General features: G+C 47.7%; 1 protein-coding gene across 1 annotated transcript; it reads left to right on the plus strand.

Annotated features, from left to right (window-relative positions):
* Nucleotides 1–1323: 1323 nt before the first annotated feature.
* Nucleotides 1324–10505, plus strand: pprc1 (PPARG related coactivator 1). The gene is made up of 14 exons (XM_079730877.1): nucleotides 1324–1422; nucleotides 3234–3329; nucleotides 3694–3843; nucleotides 3986–4066; nucleotides 4160–6236; nucleotides 6383–6436; nucleotides 7398–7458; nucleotides 7735–7802; nucleotides 7988–8657; nucleotides 8822–9007; nucleotides 9172–9250; nucleotides 9351–9472; nucleotides 9776–9927; nucleotides 10194–10505. Exons 1-14 carry the CDS (start codon nucleotides 1342–1344, stop codon nucleotides 10292–10294), a joined length of 3978 nt encoding a protein of 1325 aa, XP_079587003.1. The 5' UTR covers nucleotides 1324–1341; the 3' UTR covers nucleotides 10295–10505.
* Nucleotides 10506–12053: the final 1548 nt, after the last annotated feature.

Below are 12053 nucleotides of genomic sequence, written 5' to 3' on the forward strand. Positions count from 1 at the left end.
ACACACACCCACACACACACACACACACAAAAGGAAAGCAGTGTAAGCCATTAACTTCTACAAGGGTGTTCCCTCCCTTTGTGTAGACAGAGAGATAAGGGCACGCTTTGGATGTTATCCGTGACGGAAGCATAAGGGACGACAAAAATAATCAAACTGCCCCCCAGGACGGTGAATGTATGCTCTTTAGAATATTCTAGTAAAAGGGAGAGACATCCACGCAGTGATGAACCCGTGATCTCATTCCCGTAGTGTTTGTTGGGCCGTAGATTTGAGTCCATTCTCTGCATGATACAAGAAAAGGTCAGCAGCACAAATCCATTGTTAACAGAAAGGATGTGCAGGGGTCAGTCAAGGTGAGGTTGCCTTCATAAGATGAAATGGCTGCCTCAGACAGTTTACCACCAGACAGCAACCATCTGGAAATGAAAGCGGTATTTTTCTGCTTACCGAAATTGCTGTGCTCTTAATACAAATCAATCAATAGGATGATTCATGGAACCAAGGTTATCAATTCCTTTGGCTGATTATTTGAATGAATGGACTTCCACTAGATGACTTAAGGAAGATTGGATATATGCCAGGGAAACCCATTCAGGCCATTTCCTTGCCCTGGGACCACTGGGAAAGAATCTGTTCGATCAGTTTGATATCTGATCCCTGCAAAGACCTCCAAAGATTCGAAGCCTAAATGTTGTTGATTTTAAACTTATAATATAGGTGATAGAAACAATTTGGATGGACTTTTTTAGCTAATGAATAAGTCATAGTACCATCTTGAAAAGGAAAACAAAAAAATACAGTCACCTAATTACTTAGAAGATGAAATAGAAGTAGACCTATAGCTTTGACATACTGACCAGTTTATATTACAGTTTATAAACTAAGAATATTATGCATTCAAGTACTTGTATTTATATATGCTTTATATGTTTGCTAATTGTCCCCATTCCTTTCCCATGTGTTCACTTCGTGACCCCTCCCAAATATGGAAGGCAGCCTAAAGAGTTGAAGCACGCCTAGTGCACAACTATCTTTTGCATAGGGGGAAACACGTTATTTCAAAAAGTAATATGAGTTGCATTTGACGTTATTTTGGTCACAGAACTTTGATGACACAAATCATAACAAGCCAAATACAGTTAATGCTTGCGGCCTTTGGTTAACTCCAGGGTCGCAACGGGTTTCACGAGGCGAAGCGCCCTCCCCTGGCGTCATTTTGCGTCATTTTGCCGGGAATGGGAGACCACGTGTCTGTTTCCCAGCGTGTTCTTCCTGTGAACGATTCATACTTTCAAACTGGGCTATTGACTCTGGGTAGGGCTTGCGAGCACTTGTAAGATGGCGGCTCGGTGGGGAGCAGGCGAGGAAATATTAACAGCCTGCAATTTGGATTATTTCGCTACTGATACACTACACGAGGTAAATGGAAACTATTAAACAGCATAATTGAAAGACGCAATTCTTTCGTTTAGCCTAATGTCGTTAACGGAGGTTGACTGCATTGTGTACAATGTCTGGACTGCGCATGGGAAAAGTGACACGTGGATACCATCCCGGTGTTTTTAGAAAACTATTTAGTTCAGTGTGCTTATGCCATGACATAATTTGCTTATTAAATTGGTTGGATGACAACATACGCTGGATATATAGCATCAATGTAGTAAGCGATACCTCCATTTAACCTTAACCGATGTGACTGGTAATGCCGGTTTACCACGTTGGGATGACTGATGGGTAGCAGGGCAGTTTCTGAATTCTTATCTTTTTATTATTCGTTTTCACTTTGACGATTTTATTGACAGTTGAATTATATTGTTTTTGTTTTCACCATGCATTTATAAATGTTATAGTTATTACAGGGTTATTTAACCGCTAGAGTAGTTTGCCTTTTAAGGCGTATGTGCCTGGTTCTTGAAACGTGGGTACTTTTTTCAATCAAAGCTTATAATGAACACATGGAACTGCAAAATGCAGAAAATGAGCCACAAAGTTTAGTAAGCATGTTAAAATGGACTTCGACCATAAAGGCCTACCGGTGGATGTGCACAGCGATGTGTCCGGCAAGTACCCACACATGCTCACTGCAGCAACACGAGATAGGCCCATAGGGTTACAACTTGTGCTGCACTCAATTTAACCTGCTGATATTGAATGTCAGTTGGTGTGTCTGGGTGATTGGCCACTATATTGTGTCTCGATCGTACAAATTGCGATAATCGCGTATTGTAGGAATGCCATTTATGTTCTCCATCTGCATTTCCCAAGCTGTGGCGACGAGTCACATGTCGCTAGCTTTAACGTTACACAGCGCACCGGAAATTCAACACAATTGTGATCCAGTGGGGTTACAATCTATGCACATCGTGTATATAAATGAAGATCCCTTTGCTATTTTTGGAGATTTGTAATACACACGTGAGGGATTAGTTGGAGGGGACCCGGAAACGCTGCCTGGTTTGTTGTAGTGCAACACGTGGGTTCCACGCTAGAGCGTAGCCTACAACAAATATGTCTGCGCACAGTACACATGTACGGGCGTAGACACGTGGTTCAGAGTATTTAGTAGTGCAACAAACTGCCCTTATTAGTTTGAAACGTTGAACCAATAGCGACAATGTGGGTTGTCAGGTCCATAGTGTCACTAGTCTAAAAAAACAACAATAATAGCATGAAAACGTAGCCATCCCCACGTGTCAACGAAAAGCCTGTTGTTTAAAGCCTGTCACCTTTTTGTTTAAACACAAATGCATAACAAATTAATAACATGCTTTTTGACAATTACTTTGTCTACTGAAGGGTACATGCCTATTTAAATGTGTACAATTGGCCTAGAATACATAGGCCAGTGAGATCTGCCATGCCTGTTTTTAAACCGTACGATGGAACAGTTACGCCTTATAATAAACAATGTTGTTCTTATGTTACTAAACATGTTCTAATTTGCATTCAACTTGAAAGATGTTGCCTTTTGCATTTTGTTTTGCTGGTTAAATCGGAAATGGGCCTTCCCCGGCCCTCTGAAGATTCCTTTCTACAACAACAACACTTTAGTAAATGTCTAGCATTCTGACCTACTTTGAGTTCACCTGTTGCCTAACATTTTCTTATGACCAGTGCTGGAATCAGTAATGCCTACTGTCTGGTTTTCAGACAGTAGGACAGTTTTAATGAATGGGGTCCAGCATTAAATCCGGTTTCAAACTAATTTTTTGGGCAAATGTGTTCTCTAGGATGTGGATCTGGACACTGGCGAAACCTTGGAGGCCTTTGAAGGATGTTTAGGCCCGTCAATCCTTTCCATGTTCGAAGATGTTCCAACAGGAGAGGCAAGTCCTTTTTTATTACACATCTATGAATCTTCAATGCGCTGCAAGGGTTCAAGTATTTTCGTATTCTTTCTCTAAGAGCCTCTTATCTTATTTAATTTACATCATTATTTGATTCACATATATACACTACTCATATTTCACATATATACACTACTCAAGAAACTCACTGACAGTGTGCGGCTGTGTTAAGGTTCTGTGTTTACAACACGGATTGACTGGGTCAACGTGGCTCATAAAGAGGGTGACGTTCACTAGAAAGGTCGCTGTCTCCAATCCCCAAAAAGGGAGCATAATAATGCATTACGCTGAAAGCCATTTAAATGGCTTGAGCTCCACTAATTTCAGCTTTGTGTTTGAGCAGGTGAAGGGCCTTGACGATGAGAGTGAGGCGACGCTACTGACCGCCCTGACGGAGATCCTGGATAATGTGGACGACGAGACCCTCTCTCCGTTCGACATGCTCCCAGACTCTGACCTGCTGTCGGGTCAAAGGGCCAGGGAGCACTCTCCGGTAAGTTCTCAGCTGTTGCCAGAGATCTGCACACACAGCGCTGTTGGATTCTGGCTAATGACCGCACCATGCAGTATGTTCAGTGCATTAGTCTTCCATTAATGACCAGTTGCTCACCGCCTCCTCCTCCTCCTCCTCACAGCTGCGGAGACTGCTGTGTCTGTCCCGTTCCCCTCCCGAGAAGGACACAATCTGCAACATGAGAACTTTGTCATCTGGCAAGGTAGGTTTTCATAGGCCGAGTCAGTCGTTTGGGTAAGCTGCAGTCGACGGCTGGCTCCCAGTTTCTAACGGGATCTCCCCTCTCTGCCCTCAGAGCCTCCCCAGGCCCCCAGCCGGCTCGGTCCAGAGGAGCGACGGGGAGGAGGAGGAGGACGGCTCCCTCACACAGAGTCCTACCAGGCAGCTCTCCTCTCCAGACCAGGAGCTGCTGGACTGGGGCGGGCTGTCCCTCCCACCGCCCTTCTCTATTGAGTCGGAGGACGACACGGAGGGGCTCTCTGTGAGCCTGGGGGACCTGGTCAGGCACATGCACCCCTACTGCATGGCCGTCTGTGTGGACAACGGAGAGGGGGAGCAGATGCTTCCCGAAGGAGGGATCCTACTGGAAGTGGTGGACCAGGGGGAACACGGGGAGCCCATCCTGGCCATCCCAGACCTGGGTCTGCCACTGTCGCTGCTGCAGAACACTTTAGAGATGGAGCAACACGTTCCAGACGAATCCGACCGGGCTACTAACGAAAGCTGTGAGGAGATTGTTGTTGACGACACGACCACCACCGGCGCGGAAATGAAAGCTGAGATCATCGCCGCGTCGGTCCTGAACAGAGAGAAAGCCAATTGTGAGCGGAATAAGAAACACAAAGCGCACAGGATAAAGGAGATCAGGGAGAAAAGCCCACCCCGGAGGAAAAAGGACAGTAAGGTACGAACTCAGCCTGAGCCGGTTGAAGGAAGAATTCTCCGCAGCGCCGTTTCAAGGAACGCAGCCAACGAGTTGCCACAAAAACTAAAAAAAACAATAAAAGTAAAGAAAAGTGTGCCACTTGTTATCGATGTCTCAGATTCGACCTGCACCTCTCCCAAACATAAGAAGAGCCTCAACGCCTGCCAGAAACGCACAGAAGTCACCAAACTGTCACTGCCCCGGGAGAACCGAGTTAATACAAAAGCAGTGACTGCTCCAAACTCACTCCCAGTAAGGGCATCCCCTGTCAGAATGCCCCCCAGCCGTCCAATCCTCACGGTCGCTCTCATTCAGCCCAATGAAGGGCACCGGCAGGCGGCGTCCCCTACCAAACAGGAAGTCTTATCTCCAGCTGTTACCGCAGCGCATCCCATCCCCGGTGTTGTTCCTGTGTCAACGGATAGCTGCTCCTCTGCTGATGCTCCTACCACACCTGAAGCATTACAAACCAACAGCACAGAAGATCTGCCTGCTGCCCATGAAGGCAGAGACGAAGTCCCCGTCGCTGCTCCAGAGCCTAAACCCAAATCCCTGAGCCTGGCCGAGTACCGCCGGCTCCGGCAGCAGAAGAAGCCGGCTCCCATCGAGAAGCAGGAGGGCAACAGCACCAGGTGGCCCAGCCTCCAGGAACCCCCCAAAGAGCTGCCCCCCATCCCCTGCCTGCCCGACCCGAGCCCCAAGGAGACCCGGCGCCCGGCCCCCGCCCCAGGGAAGAAGGAGGTGGAGGAGGTGAAGCCTGCGTGGCAGCCCACGGGGCCCGGCGCGCCCCCTACACCCGAGGCGCTGCTCGCACCGCCCGCCTACATGGTGGCGTCCTCCACCAAGGCCGGGGCCGCCACCCTGATCTTCAAACGGCAACAACAATCGGTACCTCAGCTGCATTCTGGCTCTAAAGCTGCTCCCCCACCGCACAGCGCTGCTGCCACCGGCCCCAGTCCTGTGAAGAGTTCCTCTCCGGGTCCGCAGCCCAACGCATCACCTGAGAAGCCTTGTGTGCCTCGGAACTCTGTCCCTACCCCAACGTCTTGCTCTAAACCCTCAGTAAGCAAGCCTGCAAGGCCCCAAACTCAGTCTGTAACTCCTAGCAGCTTGGTTGGCAGTGCAATGCCCGCCAAGGCCACTACAGAGTCCCTTAGGACCGTCGCTGCTCCCATGTCTGCCAATATTCCCGCAAATGCACAAGTGGGCTCTAAGACGACTGCTGCTACCTCAGTGAGTGACCCAGTTGCGGCTGCTAGTAAGTTTGCCAAATCTGCAGGTGTCCGTGCCCAGCCTTGTTTAGCGGTCCAAGACTCTAATCAACCCCAGGATATGAAGGCACTCCCTGTCAAGGTTGGAGCTCAACAGTACGGCCCAACGACGGTCCCACAGATGAAAAAAAAGACTGCATCACAAGCATTAATTGAGGCCTTCACTAGTGAGATTGGTGAGCGCTACGTATAATATTTCCAATTCTACATTTCCTTTAGTTTTCTTTATGGCAGGCGACGTTGTCTCCGCGGTTTAGGGAGAGCAGCCTGTCATGTCAAAAGGTTTACTTACACACCGGCTTTTGCCGACCCCTTTTCCCAGGCATTGAAGCTGCCGATTTAACCAGTCTGTTGGAGCAGTTTGAAGAAACGCAAGGTGAGTGCTTTATTGCTAGTGTAATGGTTGCAGTTTTTGTGACGGGCAGGTCATGTTGGCTAATAATTGGTTGTCACAGAGGTGCGGACCTGGCTACATGTAGTGTCAGAGTGTCTCTTTTCCTGGTGGTGTCATGACGGTTGATGTTTGGCTTGGTGAGGCAGTGCTATCTCTGGGAAGTAGGCAGTCTTCCTTTGGTTGTGCTTCCTGTAGTCACCAGAAATTATACTCAAAGCCTCCTGGAAAAGCAGCTAAACCAGCTACACCTTAAAAGTATTCTTTTGATTTTTAGTTTCAAAGTTCGGCTTCATCTTTTCAGTGTCAGTCTATGCAAAATGACTAAAGGTTTTTCTCTCCCTCTGTAATGGGGGGTGCTCTGGGGTTGGCACGGCAGATGCTTTGTCGGCTCAGCTGCTGGAATTCTGCCTTGTTTGCAAATCAATTTAGCTCCTCTAGCCCTGCAGTTTTTTGTCTGTGGTGATGTAAAGGCTCACCACAAAAACCTATGGGACAGTGGGTGTGGTTGTTCAACTGGGGTGTTTACATGCACACTTTGGCGGCGCCCACAATATTGCTGCAGTTGATCCATGGCAAATGGCCCTTCCTCAAGATTTATATAGGATAAGCGTTCCTTACTATTGCTACCACAAATGACGTGGAATCCAAAGAGCTTGAATGTTCAACAGTACTTATTACTCACTTACTACTATGAAATAAACTGACTTGAGAACAATCCTTGTTTGAGGACTTCATTTGTGGATGTCCCTCTATGACAAGTGGTAGACGTGCTTCCCTTTTAATCTTATTGTTTACTTTTTATTAATTGAGTCCTCTATAGAGTCGTGCTCCATCCTGGTTTGCGTTCCTTCCACTTGGTCGGCTCTCTTTCAGTTCTGCGCCTCCGGTTCGCCTCGTCTGGCCCTTGTCTATACTCATCTACTCTTCTTTCATCTTTCTTCAGCCAAAGAGAAGCGGTGTGTGCCGGAGGTCTATGGTAGAGCAGTAACTGTAGGAAACTCTAGGTGAGTTACCCTACAGCCTTGATGCTGCTCTCTGTGTAAGTGCCGTGGACGTCCAGTTGCTCTGAGCCACAGCGCTGAGAGCAACTGGCTCCTCTGGCGCTTTGTGTGGTGGGTTCACCTTGACCCACCTTTTTACGCCAGGACCTACCGGTAAACGATGGACTCACGGAATGGCTGTCCTTTTTTTTTTTTTCCACCCTGTGTACTTCAACGACTCTATTCCTAAGATAAAGTGAGAGGGGGGGAAGTCAACAGCCCTTTGTGCTTGCTTTTCAGTGTTGTGTTATCAGCAGAGAAAACTGCTGTCGAACGTGTGAAGGCAAATGACCTCTCGAGCTCTGCAGGTAATCCATCATAACAAATGTCCCTTTTATTGGTTTACCTTATTCTACTGGTAAAACTATGAATACATTCAAGTGTATATTTAAGTAGGGATTAAACCTTATGAGTTTATAAATAAGCCTTGGCAGCCGGACTATATCGACTTGGAGAACTGGCATGAGAATCAACTTCTTACCTCCCCATGCAGCACTTACTCCTCCGGCTACCCCCCCTCACCAGAGGTGGAAGCCTCTGGCCCCCGTCACCCTCCTTGGCAGAAGCAGGGCCTCCCGGCCCACCCCCACCAAGGTGATCCAGATAGAGGCTCAGCCTCTTCCCTCAGTGAAGGGCCGCAGTACCCCCAACGCCCTCGCCCCCGCCCCTGAATGGGCCCTGATGGACCACGACTACTGCCTCCCCGGCAGCACTGCGCCCCTCGGAGACCCCGGCCAGCGCTGGAACGTCAAGCAGCAGCCTAACATCACCATCAGAACCGTGAAACAACTACAGGCAGCCACTACAGGGCCCCAGGGCCCGGCCCCCTCCCCTCCCCATACCGCTAAACCTGCTCCGGCTACGAGGCGACCAGAGTCCCCGCTGAAGGAGGTCCCCGCGCCGCCGGCCGACCCGGCCCTGAGCTGCTCGGCCCTGGAGACCCCCGACGCCTCCCCCGCCCGGCCCGAGAGCCCCAGGCCGGAGTGGACGGGGCGGACCGACCGCAGACGCTCCGAGTCTCTCTCGCCCGGTCCCCGGACCTTCGCCAAAGAGAGGAAGGGCCGGTCCAGCAAACGACTCGCACAGCGGCCCGCCAGCTCCTCCGAGTCCGACTGTAACTCCTCCCCCTCCAGGTCCAGGTCTCGATCCCCACCTGCCAAAAAGTGAGACACTTTTTATTGGAAAAAAACTTTCAGGACAAATGCATTTACATACATTTATAAAGCAATTAAATGAGAATTATAATTACATCAGTCACGTATTTCGAGGACCAACATTTCTCGATGTCAAAGGCCCCCACTAAAGCCTCCCCAATTGATCTTTCTAGATATCGTGCTCGTCACTCCGAGAGCAGCTCCAGCTCCTCATCGTGTTCCTCGCGTTCCTCCTCTCGCTCCCCTCCGAGGAGAAGGAGGTACTCTTACTCCTCATCGCGATCTGGCTCCTGGAGCATGTCCCGCTCTCGTTCCAGGTCTCCACAGAGAAGCGCTCAGTGGCAACGAAATGTTTACAGGTACAGGAGTCCTCTTGCCCTAACGCCAAACAAGACTCATCATGACATGGACAACACGCATGCTATTGACAACTGGCATAGCTTTCAGTTGGACCATCCTTTATAAGGCTCAAGTTTCAACTTGTGTTCAGAAAATGTATTCATCCTCTCCTCCTTTCCCACAGTCCTTCTTACAGGCCAACCTACCGACACACGTCAGTGGAGAGTGTTGAGGATGTGAAGAGACGTAAACAACAAGCCATTGTGAGTTTGTTTAGCCAAGTTCACCCGTTTCACTAGTGTTGGCCATCATACAAAACACTTTGACATTTTCCCCCTGTTAATATTTAATCTTTTCCCACAGGATGAGCGCAGGGTGGTCTATGTGGGTCGAATCCGGGGCACGATGACCCAAAATGAACTGAGGGAGCGGTTCTCTATATACGGAGAGATTGAGGACTGCACCTTGCACTTTAGGGAACAGGGGTAGGTTTCATGCATCTTGAAGTGTTCCCCTGATGTTATGGTTGTAGGTGAGCTTGTTGCACTGTCTTTGAACCTGGGTAGTCTTGTCGGTGACCGCTTAGGCCAAGCTTCAGTGCTAAAGCAACCTCAGGCTTGTTTATAACTGGAGCCTCCTGGCTATACTCCCAGCTTGCTCTTTTAAAAGCAATCCACAACTTTACTTCTTAAATCTACAACTGTTTTAGAGGTCTTTCATGGATTGATACCCTGGAAAGCAGTGTAGACTAACCGTTGTTCTTGCGTATTGTTTGTTAAATTTTGCAGAGACAACTATGGGTTTGTGACTTATTATGACACAAAGAATGCCTTCACGGCCATAGAGAATGGAGGCAAGCTCCGCAAGCCTGATGAACTGCCGTTTGATCTCTGTTTTGGTGGAAGGAGACAGTTCTGCAAGACCAGCTATGCAGACTTGGGTAAGCAACAGGTGTCTGCTCTGTAGGGAAACAGGGTAGGATGCTACCTCAATATTCAATACAAAAAAGGGTGGTTTGGCACCGTGAAGGTGTACTTTTAGTTTGAATATCAGAAGAAAACCATGGAAGTTGTAATGCTATTTAAAGCGAGACAAATGATAGTGATTTAAGATTGGTGACTGTTTACATTTCCTGTATACACCAAGTGGCTTTGGATGAAAGCATTTGCCAAAATGACTAACTGGTACCTTTTTCTGTTTCCTCAGATTCAAATAAAGAGTATGACTCCTTGCCTTCTAAGGGCAAGTTCCATGCACTAGACTTTGACACTTTATTGAAGCAAGCCAAGAAAACCCAGAAGAGGTAACAGTCTACCAGAGGAAACCTACTACTTACCTCAGAGCTGTTGGTTGGCTCAGACACTTCCAACGGTGCCTTCATTTACTTGTTTTAGTTTTTATTCTATTTTGTTTGTTTCATCTCTGCAAGCTTACACCTTCTGTTGAAGTGAAGATTTGTATGAAAAGAGAAAATTATTAAAAAAAAATGAGACATACTATGTTTTCCCAACAAGTAAACATAGTATCTGAGTTCCAGAAAACATGTTTTTGAAGCTGTTTGCTGGAAATAGCTTTTATGGAAAAAAAATATCGTCTACCACTATTCCCCTGTTTCAGTCCCTTCAGAATGCGCTGTTTCTGGTGTCTGTAGCGTTGATGCAAATGAGCTGCTGCCCATTGACCAATGAGCTGTCAGACTGAACCACAGCATGGAGGAGAAGGGATTGTTGCCGTTTGATTACTCCTGGAGCTCTATATCTATATAATATTATATACGGGTATTTATATAATATATCTAATATCACGGCCAAAAGATTTGTGCGCCTCGGATGATATTTTGAATAATACAGACTGTCTGACGTCTCTGGTACTTCCACAAGTAAAGACTCGTAGTGGGGGATATCTCGGCCATGGTTGAGAAGAATTGGGGGGAAGGAACTTTGGCCTTGACTCTCTGAAGTCCATGAACCGCGACATGGAGAAGAAAGAGATTGTACTCCGGGAGCTGAGCTGCCGGACTGCCGCCGAGCTCCCCGCGCCGGAGCTGCCGGACTGCAGTCCGGCGGTGTACTCCGGGAGCTGAACTGGCGCCGAAGCTAGGTGGCAGCTCCAGCGGACTAGCAGCTCCGGCTGGGGTAACTCGGCGGCAGTCCGGCAGCTCAGCTCCGGGAGTACAATCCCTTTCTACTCTACATGTCTCCTCCTCCCGACTTCCGCCGAAGCTTCGGCGGGGTGAGCTCGGCGCCAGAGAAAGGGATTGTACTCCCGGAGTTTAGCTGCAGGGCTAGCGCCGAGTTCCCCCCTCCGGAGCTGCTCGTCGACTGGTCCACAAAATCTTAGCTATGCTCTGATTGGAGGGGAGTGGGGAAGTGGGAGGTAATATTCCAAATGTCCCCTTCCTACGTAGGAGGGGGTGAAACTGACTCGCTCGTTTGGTAGCTGGAGGCAGGCTGCTTCCAGAAATGCGTATCTCAGTCAAAAAATCTTGTACAGACTTTTTTCAAAGTTTGTATGCGTGTGGGAGCACCATATACCAACACCCCAAATCCCAGGAAAAGTGCTGTTTTCATAATGTCCCCTTTAAGTTTATTTAATTGTATTGAGATGTGTGAAAGACATTTTAAAAGAGGGAAACTATTTGAATCCATTCCCTCATGATTGGGAAAGGATTAAATGCATTGGAAATGTACTGCAAACCTAATAAAAAAACTTGAAACAACGTAAGTTGCATTTGTTTTGAACATGTACACAATATAAGATTTCAACATTTGAGACCAACCTTGCCAGCCTTGTCATTTTGGTATTACTATAGCATGGTCACCATTTGTGATGGTAAGCTTGCATGTTAATCAAAAGCTGTTCTCACGAAGATTTAATTTAATAGTTGTGTAAAGAAAAATTGGGTTTGGTGCCTCCCAGTGTTTAGTTTAAGAATCGTTGGCATTTCTTTTTTTGTCAATTCAACGTGTTTAAAAAGTTATAAAAAGTCCAATGAGTGATTAAAACGTTAAGATAAGGCTGTCATGATCTGTAGATATTTGTCATCTGTAGATATTTGTAATGCTC

This window comes from Pollachius pollachius, assembly GCF_949987615.1.
Source record: "Pollachius pollachius genome assembly, chromosome: 2".
NCBI lineage: Eukaryota > Metazoa > Chordata > Actinopteri > Gadiformes > Gadidae > Pollachius > Pollachius pollachius.